This window comes from Oncorhynchus gorbuscha, linkage group LG12, assembly GCF_021184085.1.
Source record: "Oncorhynchus gorbuscha isolate QuinsamMale2020 ecotype Even-year linkage group LG12, OgorEven_v1.0, whole genome shotgun sequence".
NCBI lineage: Eukaryota > Metazoa > Chordata > Actinopteri > Salmoniformes > Salmonidae > Oncorhynchus > Oncorhynchus gorbuscha.
In genome coordinates, this window is record NC_060184.1 from 23,241,954 (window position 1) to 23,260,170 (window position 18,217).

Genomic DNA, 18,217 nt, shown 5'->3' on the forward strand with positions numbered 1-18,217 from the left:
TGCACTGTAAGTCCAACCAATGCAAAATATTGGCTTACTAAAGTAGCCTCGGGAGTGGACACAAGGTTTTTGGTTCGAATCGGATCCCCCCTTTCACAAATCACCCAGAATATGTCCTCTGACAATCCTAAGCCAATCGCAGCCACAAAGTCAAAATTGGCTATATTTAAAAAATATATATATTATAAGGTTAGGGTTAGGCACAAGGTTAACACTGTGGTTAAGGTTAAGTTTAAAATCAGAATTTAGAGAAATTGCAGAAATAGGCGGGGTTAATACTTTGTGGCTGTGGTATCTAGTGACGAATCCCGCAAAGGCACATAATAAATGCAAGAGACGATGCGGAATGTCAAAGCTCTACTGACTGACGGAAGACATACATCTAGAAACGTTTTATATTACCACTTTATTTGATCGTTTTGATGACTACATGTATTTTTATTTGTGAGTGAACCATTCCGTTTGTACAAGACATTAAAACAAGTGTGTCACCTTCGGATCCGGAAAACACGCCCACAATTGCTAACTGTACGCGCAGAGAAAAGCCATTGGACAATTAGGGCTGTCAATAGCGCATAGCTGCCATTCTTTCCGTTCTGTTCTGAGCTGGGCGAAGAGTTTGCAGATGTGTTTCAGCATGGGCAGTTGAAACAGCAGGACACTGCTCAATAGTGTAACTTTTACAGAATACTAAATTATTAATTTCTGATATACATATGGGAAATTGATAACTAATATTGTTGTACGGAATCTAAGACTGTGCCGATTTTAGAATTGAATTCATTTGTTTTGTCTTTCACGACAAGGAAAATGCCAGTAGCAACTCTATTGCCTTTTACAGCTACCCCGAGTAGGAAGTCTGCCAGCCCGACCTCCTTTAGATTGACAGAGAAATTCATTTTGCTATTAGTTTTTAGCGCTTTTATTACGCTTTGTTTCGGGGCAATTTTTTTCCTGCCGGATTCATCGAAGCTACTGAGCGGAGTTTTCTTCCACTCGTCTGCGGTAGAAACCAACACGCGAACAGGTACGGATAGTGATTCAAACGTTGCAGTTGGGACCGAAGAAAAGATATTAACCAAGATTAGAAAGGACCACGAAAAGGCTTTGGTTGAAGCAAAAGACACTCTCCAGAAACGACCAGACGAGATAAAGCAAGATATACAAGACGAGAAGGACAAAGTTTTGAAGGAAGGTAAAGGTGGGAAAGATGACAATAACCTGCCAGTCATTGAATATGTCCGGCCACCCGGAGCAACAGGGCACGAGCCCTCCGATCCGGAAACCAAAGAGAGACGAGCAAAAATTAAAGAGGTGAGTGATAAAAAAAAACAATACAAATATATAAAGACAACCAGAATGGCAACATTTGGTGTGTGTGGTTAGCTAGTTTAGCTTCCAATACTGCCTGCGTTTGCTATACTGTGTAGCCTAATCGGCAAGTTCCTTGTACACAACACACATGAATACAGTTTTACGACTCTAGTCTGTACACAGCACAGGCATAATGTTGTCAACTGAAACTTTGAACTAATGCATTTACTTTGTATCCAGATACACTGTAGAAATCCATCCTGTATTGATATGTTCTCAATATCATGCTTTTCATTCTCACCAGATTGACCAGAGTACATCCTGTGTATTCCTTGTCCTGTAGACAAACCACAACATAGTCCATTTTATATCATTTGGGGCAACACTTTTACAGTGTACTGTGTAGCTCAGGGCAATGTATTGTTTCAAAATATATTCTTAGCAATTTTATTTTTTCTAAGTATATAATGCCTGTGGTGTACCCTAATTAAGTGGTACACTATTAGACTATACTCACAGCAGTGTCCCTAACCCTAAGGACAGTGTAACAATAAGCAGGCTTGCGCATTGCTTATTACACTTATGGTAATACACAATATCAACACTGAAGTAAAATGTAACCTAGCTCGGTGAGTCTCACAACTGGGATTTGTGGAAACGAACAGTCTATTGTATTTTACATATGTTAGGCCTAGTTATTTTCCAATGGTTGTGCAATGTCAGGATACAGACACTACAATGAAGTAGGAGACATAAATCACACTACCTTTATATCTGGTGAGATGGGGCAAGCAGGTCTAAGGGCTCAGACACACCAGTAATGTTTGCTGGCCCACACTACTTAGCACCTCTGAATTTGCGAACAGTGTGCACTGATTTTACTTGAAAAATCAACCGTGTGTGGTCCCTAAAACACAATCAGCAGACGAACGTTAGATCCACATTCAGTGCAATGTGTGTGAACCTTTATCCTCCTGACAGACCTGTTTTTAAACAACGAATGAGCCAACCATTTCAGAGACACTCCCATTAGTACGGTGTATTGCCAGGGACCTCACAATACGATATTATCACGATACTTAGGTGCCGATACGATATCTATTGCAATTCAATATCATGTCTCCAGTGCCTTTGGAAAGTATTCATATCCCTTGACCTTTTCCACATTTTGTTACGTTACAGCCGTATTCTAAAATGGATTAAATTGTTATTTTTTCCTCATCAATCTACATGCAATACCCCATAATGACAAAGCAAAAAGAGGTTTTTAGAAATGTTAGCAAATTTATTACAAATAAAAAAAACTTAAATATAACATTTTCATAAGTATTCAGACCCTTTACTCAGTACTTTCTGGAAGTTCCCCCATTTCCACAGAGGAACTCTAGAGCTCTGTCAGAGTGACCATTGGGCTCTTGGTCATCGCCCTGACCAAGGCCCTTCTCCTCCGATTGCTCAGTTTGTCTGGGCGACCAGCTCTAGGAAGAGTCTTGGTGGTTTTAAACTAATTCCATTTAAGAATTATGGAGGTCACTGTGTTCTTGGGGACCTTCAATGCTGCACACATTTGTTGGTACCCTTCTCAGAATCTGTGCCTCGACACAATCTGGCTCGTTGCGCTATGGACAATTCTTTCGACCTCATGGTTTTTGCTCTGACATGCAATGTCAACTGTGGGACCTTATATAGACCGGTGTGTGCCTTTCCAAATCATGTCCAATCAATTGAATTTACCACAGGTGGAATCCAATAAAGTTGTAGAAACAGCTCAAAGAAGATCAATGGAAACAGGATGCACCTGAGCTCAATTTTGAGTCTCATAGTAAAGGGTCTGAATACTTATGTAAATAAGATATTTCTGTTTATTTTAATACATTTGCTAAAATAAAAAACGGTTTTCGCTTTGTCATTATGGAGTATTGTGTGACGATTGCTGAGTATTTTAATTTGTTTTTGTCTATTTTAGAATAAGACTGTAACGTAAAAAATATATTGCTGTTTGTTGTTCCAAATATATTGCTCACTATATTATATGTCTGCAGTACAGGGACAAGAGAGCCATAAGAATGAAAGTTTTAATCAGTTATGAAAGTGCTGAAAACATGTTGGCTCACTATCTAAGAGAAGATTGATGTCAAGCTATAGGAGGAGAAAAACAAAAGTTTTGACGCAGGTACAGCCGACAAGTGCTAGCTAAGTTCCCAGCAAAAAAAGGTCATATAATCAATCAAATATAGTCAAAAATAATATTGCAATGCTCTAATGTATTAATCCCCCCCACCCCTAACTCCCATACGTTGATAGATAGTGTAAATAATGTATGAGTAGTGAAGGGGTCAGAATCACTCCAATTCAGTGGGCAAATGTCTGTTTTTGTACATCACCATACTTGACCCAAAAATATTTTGAATGCAGAACAACTCACCACTTGTAAGAAACTTTGCTGATTTGTCACTCCAGCATAGGGTTGGGTGATATGGCCTAAATATTGTGTATGTATGTATGTATGTATGTATGTATGTATGTATGTATGTATGTATGTATGTATGTATGTATGTATGTATGTATGTATGTATGTATGTATGTATGTATGTATGTATGTATGTATGTATGTATGTATACACACTTAGGTTAGAGTCATTAAAACTCATTTTTATTTCACTTATAATTCACTGTATCACAATTCCAGTGGGTCAGAAGTTTACATACACTAAGTTGACTGTGCCTGACTGAAAATTCCAGAAAATGATGTAATGGCTTTAGAAGCTTCTGCTAGTCTAATTGACATAATTTGAGTCAATTGGAGGTGTTAATGTGGATGTATTTCAAGGCCTACCTTCAAACTCAGTGCCTCTTTGCTTGACATCATGGGAAAATCAAAAGAAATCAGCCAAGACATCATAAAAAGAATTGTAGACCTCCACAAGTCTGTTCATCCTTGGGAGCAATTTCCAAGCGCTTGAAGGTACCACGTTCATCTGTATAAAGAATAGGTTGCAAGTATAAAAACCATGGGACCACGCAGCCGTCATAACGCTCAGAAAGGATACGCGTTCTGTTTCCTAGAGATGAACGTACTTTTGGTGCGAAAAGTGCAAATCAATCCCAGAACAACAGCAAAGAGCCTTGTGAAGATGCTGGAGGAAACAGGTACAAAAGTATCTATATCCATAGTAAAACAAGTCCTATATTGACATAACCTGAAAGGTGGGTAAACCCCACTCCCCAAAAAAGAGCAGGTAAAGATAAAACCCAAAATGGTCCATGCATCACCACCAGTATATCGTAAAATATGGTACACCGTCCAGCCCTACTTCAGCATGACATTTCTCTGGCTTCTGTGCATTTGGTTTTGGCTTCTCATGTCGACTATCAGCTTACTTTGATAGTTGATACAGCCCCTCTGCTGACAAAATACACATCTCGAAGAGATCAAATTTATTCAGGAGGCATAAGGTGATTTAGAGGAAACTGCAGTGGTGGCAAATTTTTCAGCAGTCAATCAACATTTGTCATGTTTATGGGTGCAAAGCTGCCTGTGAGACTGAGTCCTCGGCTCAGGTCCCAGCATCAGGCTTAGAATCGCATCATTCCATGGGGTTAAGATCCCAAATCTTCTTGTTGCCCCCCCCCCCAGTAAAATGTGCCTATATTTAGGCTATTGTTAATGTCTATTTCACACTATGTTGAGGTAAAAATCTGAATATAATGCTTGTAAACTTAGCAAAAAAAGACATCCTCTCACTGTCAACTGCGTTTATTTTCAGCAATCTTTAACAAATATTTGTATGAACATAAGATTCAACAACTGAGACATAAACTGAACAAGTTCCACAGACATGTGACTAACAGAAATGGAATAATGTGTCTCTGAACAAAGGGGGGGGGGTCAAAATCAAACAAAAGTAACAGTCAGTATCTGGTGTGGCCACCAGCTGCATTAAGTACTGCAGTGCATCTCCTCCTCATGAATTTGCCAGTTCTTGCTGTGAGATGTTACCCCACTCTTCCACCAAGGCACCTGCAAGTTTCCAGACATTTCAGGGGGGAATGGCTTTAGCCCTCACCCTCCGATCCAACAGATCCCAGATGTGCTCAACGGGATTGAGATTCGAGCTCTTCACTGGCCATGGCAGAACACTGACATTCCTGTCTTGCAGAAAATCACGCACAGAACGAGCAGTATGGCTGGTGGCATTGTCGTGCTTGAGGGTCATATCAGGATGAGCCTGCAGGAAGGGTCCCACATGAGGGAGGAGGATGTCTTCCCTGTAATGCACAGCATTGGGATTGCCTGCAATGACAACAAGCTCAGTCCGATGATGCTGTGACACACCGCCCCAGACCATGACGGACCCTCTACCTCCAAATTGCCCCCGCTCCAGAGTACCGGCCTCTGTGTAACGCTCATTCCTTCGACGATAAACGCGAATCCGACCATCACCCCTGGTGAGACAAAACCGCAACTCGTCAGTGAAGAGCACTTTTTGCCAGTCCTGTCTGGTCCAGCGACGGTGGGTTTGTGCCCATAGGCGACGCTGTTTCTGGCTACGATGTGTCTGCCCTACAACAGGCCTACAAGCCCTCAGTCCAGCCTCTCTGCGCCTATTGCGGACAGTCTGAGCACTGATAGAGGGATTGTGCGTTCCTGGTGTAACTTGGGCAGTTGTTGCCATCCTTTACCTGTACCGCAGGTGTGATGATGAGATGTACCGATCCTGTGCTGGTGTTGTTACATGTTGTCTGCCACTGCGAGGATGATCAGCTCTCTGTCCTGTCTCTCTGTAGCGCTGTCTTAGGCGTCTCACAGTATGGACACTGCAATTTATTGCCCTGGCCACATCTGCAGACCTGTCTCCTTGCAGCATGCCTAAGGCAAGTTCATGCAGATGAGCAGGGACCCTGGGCATCTTTCTTTTGGTGTTTTTCAGAGTCAGCGGAAAGCCCTCTTTAGTGTCCTAAGTTATCATTACTGTGACCTTAATTGCCTACCGTCTGTAAGCTGTTAGTGTCTTAACGACCGTTTCTTCAGGTTCATGTTCATTTATTGTTTATGGTTCATTGAACAAGAATGTGAAACAGTGTTTAAACCCTTTATAATGAAGATCTGTGTGAAGTTATTTAGATTTTTACGAATTATCTTTGAAAGACAGAGTCCTGAAAAGGGGACGTTTCTTTTGTTGTTGCTGAGTTTGTTCACGTCATCGTCATTTTAACTGCAGTTAAAAACTACATTGACTACCACCGCTAATTTCGCTATGCTAGCTATGCTACAAGTTTATACGATCAGGAGTTAGCATTTAGCAGAAACTCCTAAACGTGAAAAGGAAGAACTTATAAATGTTATGCAGTGAAAACTTCCAAATATATACTTTAGTAACCACATTGTGGGCCTTTTACAATGCATCAATCATGACGGATTTGACAAATATCCAGATTTTTAGGTCAGCTTTGAATGTGCACCAATCTTGCGTCCTTCTTCTACCCCCCAACATCTGTGTTCCATTGACCTCTTTACCGGATCTATTCGAGTCAATGATGGCATAATGGGTTCACTGGCGGCCATTGCGAGGAGCAAAGCAGGAAGTGTACCCATCAATATGTGCTCTGATTTGTTGATTGAACTCAACTGACATGCATTCCATTTTATAAGCCACATCAGTTAAGATCATTTGAATGAACATTCTACATTACCATGGAAATTATTGTATCACAATACCAGGCAGCCATTGCAAGGTACCCATGATTTTACCAGTCAATTTGACAGGGTTAGAGGTTAACATTCTCTGTTTTACTGTAGTTCAGTAGTAGCCTACACACATCCCAACTAACAAACCTCCACAGGTACAGGGTTGAAACAAAACATTGCCATAGGAAAAGCCTGTTTGTCAAAGACCCTTACTGGGTAAATCATTTAGGCTTATCTTTGCCATTGCAACCATGGGCTAATTACAACACACTACATAGGCACCACACGCAGCACACTATTGTTGATGATTCACATGTCATCCTCTTTCTGTGTGTGCTGTCTGTTTCCCCAGGCTACCGGGCAAGTTTTAAATGTCACGTGCACATGTCAGTGAAATGCCTTTCTTGCCAACTCAAAACCCAACAATGCAATAATCAATAACAATGTACAGTATTACTAGAAAAAAACGTCAGCTCTCTGGAAAAATAAGAATAGGAAATATCCAATTAAGTAAGCATACTATATACAGGAAATATTTAAAGTCAGTAATACCATATTTACATATGCAGGGATACTGGAGTGATGGAGGTGGATATGTATAGGGGTAAGGGGACTAGGCAACAGGATATAAGAAACAGAGTAGCTGCAGCAGGTTGTATGCATGTGAGTGGGTGTGCGGGTGTGTAGAGTCAGTATAAATGTATCTGCATATTATGTGTAAGTGAGCAAATGAGTGTGTGTGTTTTGGATTGACTGCGTGTGAGTGTGTAGGGCCCAGTGAGTGTGCAAAGAGAATGCAAACATTTAAATTAAAGGTAAATAAAGATAAATATCTAACAAAATAGCTACACAGACTTATCAGTCTTACTGTGCGGCAGCAGAGAAAATAGCCTATGGCTTTTGGTGGTTGGAGTCTGGCGATTTTCGTGCCTTCTTTTTATTCCGCCTGATATCGGAGGTCCTGGATGGCAAGGAGATCGGCCCCAGTGATGTACTGGGCTGTCCGCGCAACCCTCTGTAGCGCCATGCGATCTAGGGTGGTGCTCTCGCCATACCAAGCAGTGATGCAGCCAGTTTATACGCTCTCAATGGTACAGTTGTAGAACCTTTTGAGGATTTGAGGGCCCATGACATGAGGGGGAAGAGGTGCTGTCGTGCATTTTTCACAACTGTGCTTGTGTATTTATACAATTTTAAGTCTAGTGATTTGGAAATTGAGGACCCCCCACCCCCTCCGTTTCCTGTAGTACACGATCAGCACCTTGGTCTTTCTGACTTTGGTGATGATGGCTGAACTGTAGTCAATGAACAGCATTCTCAACATGGCGTTTAGAAATAAGATGCAAATGATTGCCTGGGCTGCAGCTCTTTAGGGTTGACCTCTTTTATCAGTATGCATTCTGTATCTTAAAGGACAAACGGTTAATACCCTGTCAGGCTTTCCGCCACTCTGCAGGCGGAGAGGACAGCGCCAGCCGGCTCAGCAGCCAAGGATTAGAAGCTGTGGGTTTGTTAAAGGTCTAGAGTCACCTTGGCTGTCTAGAAAGGAAGGAAGATGCGGTCCTCTCTCTTTCCACTTCACTTAAGATCCAGTTGAGTTATTTTTGCTCACTCAAGACAATGGATTGTTTTTTGTAACCATGGACGACAGCCAAATGGCTTTCCCCTTCCTGACCTACCCATGGAACATTCTGATAAACCCACTAGTAGCCTCTATTCCTCACTTTTACTTTGATAACTTCCTCACTACGTTGTCTGCCTCAATAGCTTTTCAATCAGATAACTGCCTGGCCTACAGTACATTGTCATTAACTAATTGTAACTTATTGTTCTATACTGTGCTACTAGCCTGTCTTTTGTTAATTTACCTCTTTAAATGGATTCCAGGTGCTCAGTCTAAATATCTAATGGCTTTAATAGCGGTCCCTTTCAGCCTGCCAATTGTCGTGGAAATTCCCTCTATTTACCAAATCATGGGAGCGATCCACACACACAAGTCAGAGTTAGTTATAAAAATCCATCTTTAATTATATAAGCTCTATAGCATTTTGACTTTCAACTGTTCAGTATTTCTAATGAAAAGTTGAGAGTCCCCCCACAACGGCAAAATGGGATCCTTTATAGCAAAGATACACAGGATAAAACAGCATCGGCATAATTCATTGTTCAGCTTTGTCTCCTCTCTCAAACTCAGAACCATAAACCAATCCTCCAAATCAACAGGCATATATCAAATTGTCATTTAGATACAACCAACCCTAAATACAACCAAACCTGGACAAGCTCACGGAGAGGAGAGTGAGGCTATAGGTTAAGATAAAAGGGAGCATGAGAATGATTCCAGACACTGCCACCCTCCTTTCCCCACTAGAAAAAGGTAGGGAGTAAAAGATATGTTTACACATGATGACACTTTGACCTCGCCCCTCTCTGCGGCCCATGCAACTTAGTTTTGACATAGAACAGATAACTGCAACCTCACCACAGTATTATACAAAAATACCATTCTGATGAGAAGTAACTTACACACATTTGATGAATAAAACATCTTACATATGTTACCAACAAATTCTGAATATTCCACGACACAATCCTGCTGCATCTCACAGAGGGGCACGGTGGTGTTTGTCGGTGGATAAAGTCTATTGTACACTGATGAAGCCTGATGCCTCTTTACAGGAGCATACTATGTTAGTGGCCACTTGAGTATCGCAGTTGTATGCTAGTGCTATTTTATGCGGTGTTACCTTACTGAGGAAGAATGTAGGCTTGTCCTCTAACTAGTCAATAGTAATTGTAGTTAGACCACTGCGCCACTCGGGAGGCCTAAGGCACCGCATCCAGTGCTTGAGGCGTCACTACAGACCCGGTTGCAGCTGGCCGCGACCGGGAGACCCATGAGGCAGTGCACAATTGGCCCAGCGTCCTCTGGGTTAGGGGATGGTTTGGCCGGCCGGGATGTCCTTGTCCCATTGCGCCCTAGCGACTCCTTGTGGCTGGCTGAGCACATGCATGCTGACTTCAGTCGCCAGCTGTACGGTGTTTCCTCCAACACATTGGTGCTGCTGGCTTCCGTTTTAAGCGAGCAATGTGTTAAGAGGCATTGCGGCTTGGCAGGGTTGTGTTTCGGAGGACGCGTGGCTCTCGACCTTCGCCCTTCGCCGAGTCCGTACTGGAGTTGCAGCAATGGGACAAGACTGTAACTACAATTGGAGATCACAAAATTGGGGCAATGGGGTAAAAAGTACCAAAAAAAGTAACTGTAGTTATTTTGTGTTTCATAATAAGTGAGAGTTAGGCTACCTGATCATCATCTTGTCATCTTATATCTTATCCCCAGGAACAAGCCTTCCTAGAGCTAGGATATAGGCCTATTTTTCTCTAAGAGGAAAAATCTATCGAAAAGGCAGTATTGGCAGACATTAATGCTTTTTGGGGGTTTTTATGGGGCCCTCATGCACTGTCTGTACTCTAGAACTATGTGCAGAGGACTGTGTCACTCAGGGTAATCATATACTGTGAATCCATCGCCCTCCGTTTGTGTGTGCGTTTGTGTACAATATGTTCCTATACTTCAGTGAACACGAGCCTTAGGAGCCCCGGGCGCTCCGTCCTGTCGCTGACCAGTAGCCCAGTGATCCCATGCCTCTGAGTGATTGAAAGTCTGATTGATAATGAGGCCAGGGCTGGTGGGCCACTGTGGCTCCACAACACACCACTATGTCTCAGAGTTCCAGGCAAACTCCAAGCCACCAGCCCCCTCCACCTGACTGACTGACTGACACACACTAATAATCACTTGGACTCTGGTACGTAAAGTAGAACAGGCCTAATCTAATTGATCAGCGCCAAGGGAGAGACAAACAGTCCCAGTGGGGAAGTATTGGGAACAACTTTCTGCGGGGCCCTTCCTTTTGAATGGGCTCTGTGTGAGGCATCCTGACCTTCAGTCTTAATTGCTTTTTAAAAGGGAAATTGATGTCTCCTAGCTGGCATACGTCTGGAGGTAAAGGTTTCTTTGTACAGTAGCTTTCATTTATTGAATGCGACACTACTGCGACACTGACTCAGTGCCCTCTTGAAAATAATCTTGATTCACAGTATACAGGTGCAGTCTTGATATCAGACACAGGTTTTTCTTCCCTGCTGTAGGTCATATTGAGTGATACCGTTGGATCCACTTGAGTGCTGTGATGTTTATTTGTTTTTTTAAAGCCAATATAGGTGTACACCTTCAATTCTAGGTAAGCTAATTTGTAGTCTGAAGTTCATAATGTTTGCTTTCTTGCATCTTCCCTTTGTATACCCTGTGGCCAGGAGATAGATATGTTTTCATATTGCTTCAGGTAAACCATAATTTATGGGTCCAATGATCAGTTAGTATGAATTAATTTTCTAATTTCCCCCTGTTCGGAGGGCCCCACTCTGTTTCCCTCACACCTAGAGAGGCAGGGCTAAGGATCAGTGATGAGATTCAGCTCCAATTAATCTTCTAGTGTCCTGTTTCCTTTCTTCAACATACCTGCCTTCCTGCCTGTGTGATTAGGATTCTGTGCGATTGTCTTTGCTTCACAGCAATTCATTAGCAGAATCACGGCTGTTTGTCTGCTTTAAATGACTCTAGACTAGAATATAATAAATTGCTTTATATTTAATTATTACGAGCTAGATATAATACTCGAACCAGGAACACATCGACAACAGCCACCCTCGAAGCAGCGTTACCTATGCAGAGCAAGGAGAACAACCACTCCAAGTCTCAGAGCGAGTGACGTTTGAAACGCTATTAGCGCGCACCCCGCTAACTAGCTAGCCATTTCACATCGGTTACACCAGCCTAATCTCGGGAGTTGATGGGCTTGAAGTCATAAACAGCGCAATGCTTGAAGCATTGTGAAGAGCTGCTGGCAAACGCACAAAAGTGCTGTTTGAATGAACCGTTCCGTTACATTGCACAACCTTCAATGTTATGTCATAATTACATAAAATTCTGGCAAATTAGTTCGCAATGAGCCAGGCTGCCAAAACTGTTGCATATACCCTGACTCTGCGTGCAATGAACGCAAGAGTAGTGACACAATTTCACCTGGTTAATATTGCCTGCTAACCTGGATTTCTTTTAGCTAAATATGCAGGTTTAAAAATATGTACTTCTGTGTATTGATTTTAAGAAAGGCATTGATGTTTATGGTTAGGTACATTCGTGCAACGATTGTGCTTTTTTCGCAAATGCGCTTTTGTTAAATCATCCCCCGTTTGGCGAGGTTGACTGTCTTTGTTAGGAAGAAATAGTCTTCACACAGTTCTCAACGAGCCAGGTGGCCCAAACTGCTGCATATACCCTGACTCTGTATAAAGAAATTAATGTTAGCAGGCAATATTAACTAGACATGCAGGTTTAAAAATCTATACTTGTGTATTGATTTAAAAAAAGGCATTGATGTTTATGGTTAAGTACACGTTGGAGCAACGACAGTCCTTTATCGCGAATGCCCACCGCCTCGATTATATGCAACGCAGGACATGCTAGATAAACTAGTAATATCAACCATGTGTAGTTAACTAGTAATTATGATTGATTGTTTTTTATAAGATAAGTTTAATGCTAGCTAGCAACTTACCTTGGCTTCTTACTGCATTCGCGTAACAGGCAGGCTCCTCGTGGAGTGCAATGTAAGGCAGGTGGTTAGAGCATTGGACTAGTTAACTGTAAGGTTGCAAGATTGAATCCCGAGCTGACAAGGTAAAAATAAGTTGTTCTTCCCCTGAACAAGGCAGTTAACCCACCGTTCCTGGGCTGTCATTGAAAATAAGAATGTGTTCTTTAACTGACTTGCCTAGTTAAATAAAGGTGTTAAATGTTGGTTTTTTTGTTGCCAAATCGGTGTCTAAAAATACCTATTTCCATTTGTTATGAAAACTTGAAATCGGCCCTAATTAATTGGCCATTCCGATTAATCGGTTGACCTCTAGTTATAGGACAACAACTCTCTGACTTCAGCCCCTCTAGGGTTCAGTATCATAGCTGGCAGCCTGGTACTCAGATTCTCAATCACACAGATAATTTATTTTCAATTTGCACAAAGGTTTGGGATTTCACAAAAATACATGTAATTTTGCATTACTTCTGAAAAGATGGATGGAGTACTGACCCGCAGGTCAATCCAGGAGCATATGCCCTCATGCACTGCCTGTCAGTGGGATTAAAAATGGAATTGTTTTTGAGACGGGAGGATTGCTCAGAGGATGGTCAATACTGTCAAGCCAGGGCACAGATGGAAGATGGAAGAGAAAGTCATTTTCACGGTACAAATGTCACCTGATTGAATATATCTCTCCAGCAGCCTTCATATATCTCACTTCCCATGCATGAGGGCAGACCAGTCTGACTGACTGCTGTATGTCTGCATGAAGATTGCATTGGGCCGCCAGACAGACAAAATGGCTGAAAAAGTGCACCCCTCTGACTGTACCACTCATTCATTATATGTTTTATTTTCAGACACCATCCCACTCACCATTAATTTTGCAGCACTAAATGAGGAAATGCATTTTAATAAGGACCTGTGGTTAACGGATTAGTCCTTCCAGCCTGGCAGTGTGGTAGACTCTCCACTACCCCATCCACTGCTGCACTGAATCCTATTATGATGACCAACTTTGCCCAATGTGAATGCGATCAATCGGCCCTGCTGAAGCAGGAGCCATCAATCCTCTGCTTTTGGCCACAGGCTGGGTTTTTCCCTCTGTCAGCTATACTTTTGAATACAGACTAGAGCAGAGGCAGAGTACAAGGGGCTGGAGTACCCAGGCAGCTCTAACCCTTCTATCTGCCAGACTGCCACCATGTGATTACTACCATTAAACCCTGTTTATTGTTAGGCCTGTCCTTTTTTAACACCGTTATGGTAAAGGACAAGCTCACAGCGTTTTTCCTCTTCCAGACTGTTTATCTTTGGGGATTTAAGTAACCAGGCATATCTGAAATATGGCTGTTTCATTTTGAGAGGTCCCGTTTTGTGAAATTATGTCTGAAATCCAGTGTGCCAAGCAATGGGCAGTTCTGCCTTTGGGCCATTTAGTGTTGCTTTGGACGACACCGCTTACAGCTGAGAATGTTGTTAGGGGTTTGGATTGATGCTCTTTGTAAAGTCAAGTGGACAACAAATGTGTTATTTACAGAGCAGGCCCATGCTGTCCAGCTGTTGGCTTTTTACAGAGTTGCTTCTATTTCGCAGTATCCACTCTTTTGTGTCTCAGATTGAATAGTGTTTTTTGTGTGTTTTTAAGGACCTTTATGGGCCCTGCCCAGGTTGGTTTTGGCAGTGTACGTGGCACAACCCACCACATTTAATTTACTGGAAAAGGAAAGCAGAGGCTACACACTAAATAATTCAGCCAGCATCCTCTTATTTTTCTACTAACCCTCTAGGTGCCTGCTTTATCTATAAAAGCTCTTCCTTCGTCCCTGTCCCCCTAACCCCATACAATCTCACCTTCTCATGTCAGACCACAGCCCGGCCCAGAGTCCAGCCCTGGCCTCATTCAAACTCAGCTGGACTGGGCTGACCTGAGCCAGGCCTGTGCCAAAGGTTCCCTGTTGACCCGCGGCACCATAAAGGCAGTAATTGAAGCCCTCGAGCATCTGCAGGCACCTGCCTATTTTTATTTTTCATCACCGCCCTGCTACCTTTTTATACTCAGAATGAACATTTAATTTTTATTCTTGCTATTAAAGAGTGGAGAGAGGTATACAGCAGGAGGCTGGCAATACTCTCACGTGGACAGAGGAGAACCAAAAGCCTCGTGGATGGAATCTCAAAGACTGGCTGAGGAAACAAGCAGCCAAAAGGAGAGGAGAGTACTGTGTTCTGAAGTCTAGGAAAAGGACTGAGCTACTGCACACTAATGGTTACAAATTGAAACTTTTAACTATTTAGGTGGTTAAGGAAGATCCATGGCACTGTGTCTCTTCTGTTAGACCAGGATGTTGGCTCACTCTCTAATGTCCATAGTTACCGCCAGTGCTAATGTACAATCCTAGATCCTCGACATCCATGCATTAACCCCTCTGTTTGGGAGTCATAATGTCGGCCTAGTGAGGTCATCAAGCAGGCAAATCAATGCTGACACCTACAGTATGTGCTGTAGAGCATGGACCCTATTGATTACTTGCCAATCCCCTGTGTGAGGCACTGATTGGACACATCAATATTAAACAAACCCTAGAATCATATGATTAATGGTCCCTAGGATCTGTTCCAGGTTGACCTCTGCACCTAAACCGTTACACCGGAGAGCTTAAGGTGGAACATGGCAGAGCGGCCAGTCATAGTGCCCGAGAAATGTTATATGGCGCGTGGAAGAAGTTGCCCATGTGAGCAAGACCTAGGCTATATAGCTTATGTGAGGGTTCGCTGAAGCAAAACTCAAACACCACATTTGTGTTCTTTGAGGACCTTGCAGTAAGACTTTTGGATCGATCCCATCCGATCTGACAGTGCAGAATGGATCACCTTCGTAGACAGTGCTGTGCTGTGGCTATTCCTCCAACAAACCTCTCTTACGTGCCAACAGATTTGAATAGTCGGGCCTCTGCTCTTTAATTGTGATCTCCAGCCTGTTAAACAAATGATTGATGGCTTGGCTTAACTGCTTCCATATGGAGAGAAGACAATCAATTTGCCTATCACAAGGTCTTCATTAGTTTGCCTTGAGCCTTTTTCCAATAATGAATAAAAAGGTCAAGCCAACAAATAAATGTGTCCGCTGAGTTTGAACAGAACACTCCCTCTTCAATTATAGTCCTTTCCGGACCTCATTTTAAAGATGCGTGTAAGTAACACCTTTCAATTCAAATTTCTCTGCCACATTACTAATGGTTTTTGCCAGGAAACTCAGATAATACTTTTAGTTCGATAGCATGTTTATGTTGCCAATATCTTTACTCCAGCAGCTGTTTTACCCAATTAAGAACAGGAGCTTACTGAGGTGCGAGTTTATGGATTTTCCTTTTCAATTTCATCTTTCCCTGTACACAATTAGTTTCTATTGATTGGTTTAATATGGTGTTCCTCTGTAGCCTAGTTAACTGTGTTAAACAACCCTATCTACCTATCACACTGTTGATGTTCTAATGGATTTACCCCTGTGATTCTTTACCCTCGATTTTGTAGTGATCACAGGATGTGCGAGATAAGCAAGATAGATTTTCATCTTCATAGCAAATGCCTTAAGCCTACACACATTGTTGCTGCTCTGCTTTGAGGGTGACAAGAAAACATATTGCAGTGATATCCACACCCTCAGGTCACTGGCTACAGCTGCATGAGGTAATGGGTGTAATGAGTCAAACTATTAAGAGAAAGGAATTATTCGCTACGACAATGCAGTCTACTATGCTCTGCAGATGAGAAAAATCTCCATGACCCTCTGAAAGCTGTGGCCACAGTGGCTTTAATAGCTACTGAGGGCAGACAATCATCAGTGTGGTTTACCTGTTGTGGAATAATGGTCGGAGAAGGTGAATACTTGATCTGTCAGTCAATCACAGTGGCCCAATGATTCCTCTTCGCCTACCTCGTCTCAAGTATCTCTCAGGCCACACTTCACAGAGATGGATCACACTTAAAGGAACAATGGCTCATTGATTTCCTGACCAATTCGTCTCATGTAAAGCCGGTTGGGAGAAGCCTGAGATTTACTGAAAAGCCATTGAGATGCCAGGGAGGAGAATCTCACAGATTTGCACCACGTTTGGTCACGCCAGCAATGGTGCCACTTTACGGAAGTGGGACTTAATGGCGCATAAACAGAAGCAACAATGAATGCACCTTGATGCCTTAAAAATTAGTTATTGTAATATCCTAGTTGCTTGAATATCGCACGCTGTTTGGGTCTTTGCATGTAAAAAAAATATACTTGTCGGCATCCCGAGTGGCGCCACGGTCTAAGGCAGTGCATCGCAGTGCTAGAGACGTCACTACAGACACAGGGCTGTATCATAACCGGCCGTCATTGGGAGTCTCATAGGGCGTCACACAATTGGCCCAGTGTCGTCCGGATTAGGGGAGTTTTTAGCTGGGGGGTCTTTACTTGGCTCACTGTGCTCTAGCAACTCCTTGTGGCGGGCTGGACACCTGCAGGCTGGTCGTCAGGTGAACGGTGTTTCCTCCGACCCATTGGTGCGGCTGGCTTCTGGTTTAAGAGAGTGGTTGCCACCACTGTGCACTGTCCAAGCTGTAAAATAAAAGGTCTGCAAACAAGCACACACACACACACCGGCCGCAATGTGTTTACAATAGCACATTGTTAATAAGCCATTATTTGTTAGGCCGACTGAAAAAACGTCTGTGGGAGCATTTGAAATAAGATCAGGATCAAACGAGCAGGATCCAACATTCTCCTCGACATGCATCCATCCCAGAGGCAGGGAAGAAAGGATGATAAATCCTGCTGCTTCTGCCTGCCAGCTAGCCACATCCAAGAAGTTGCTCCTGATTCATCATAGCTAGTCAAAATACAGAATAATAATCAAGCATTTTGTCTACATTGATGCCAGTTTGGAAACTGGAAGAAGGCTGTTTCCCTACTACATTAACTTCGGTTTGCGTTTTTGATACACATGTTATTAGAAACTTCTGGGGTAGCTAGCTAGCTAGCTTTAGCTTGGTACCAAGCTGGCACCATTGCAAACAGCCTGAAAACAATAACAAGAAACTGCAATTATTTTCAATGTTCTTAGTAATGATTTAGGAATCCGTGTGGCTATATTAGCTAGGCAGCCACTTGTTTTCCTCCTATTGAAATCGAACTTCAGTTCATGGAAATAACTAGCTAGATAGATAACAAGCTAGCCAGCTACCTAGCCCTGTTGCCCAAAGCTAACACTATAAGCAGCTAGCTAACTTCATCTGGGGCAGCAGGTAGCTTTGGGCCAGTAACCGAAAGGTTGCTGGATCGAATCTCCGAGCTGACAAGGTAAAAATCTGTTGTCCTGCCGCTGAACAAGGCCCCTGAACAACAAGACTGTTCCCCTGGAGGCCATCATGATAAATAAGAATTTGACTTACCTAGTTAAATTAAAGAAAATAAAAAATGTAATCTTGCTAGTGAGCTTGACCGGACTGGGTCCGACCAAATACGAAAACTGTTTTTATAAATTAGAGGTATTTTAGATGATGACACCTAGATAGGTCGCTAGCTAACTATAGA

General features: G+C 42.6%; 1 protein-coding gene across 1 annotated transcript in view; it reads left to right on the forward strand.

Moving 5' to 3' along the window:
* Window positions 1-501: 501 nt before the first annotated feature.
* The window catches only part of LOC123990726 (mannosyl-oligosaccharide 1,2-alpha-mannosidase IA-like), a 171,708-nt gene continuing 153,992 nt past the window's right edge, over window positions 502-18,217 (forward strand). Inside the window, exon 1 of the mRNA XM_046291536.1 lies at window positions 502-1,314. Coding sequence (XP_046147492.1) covers window positions 811-1,314 — 504 coding nt within the window. The 5' untranslated portion in view covers window positions 502-810. The remainder of the gene's footprint in view (window positions 1,315-18,217) is intronic.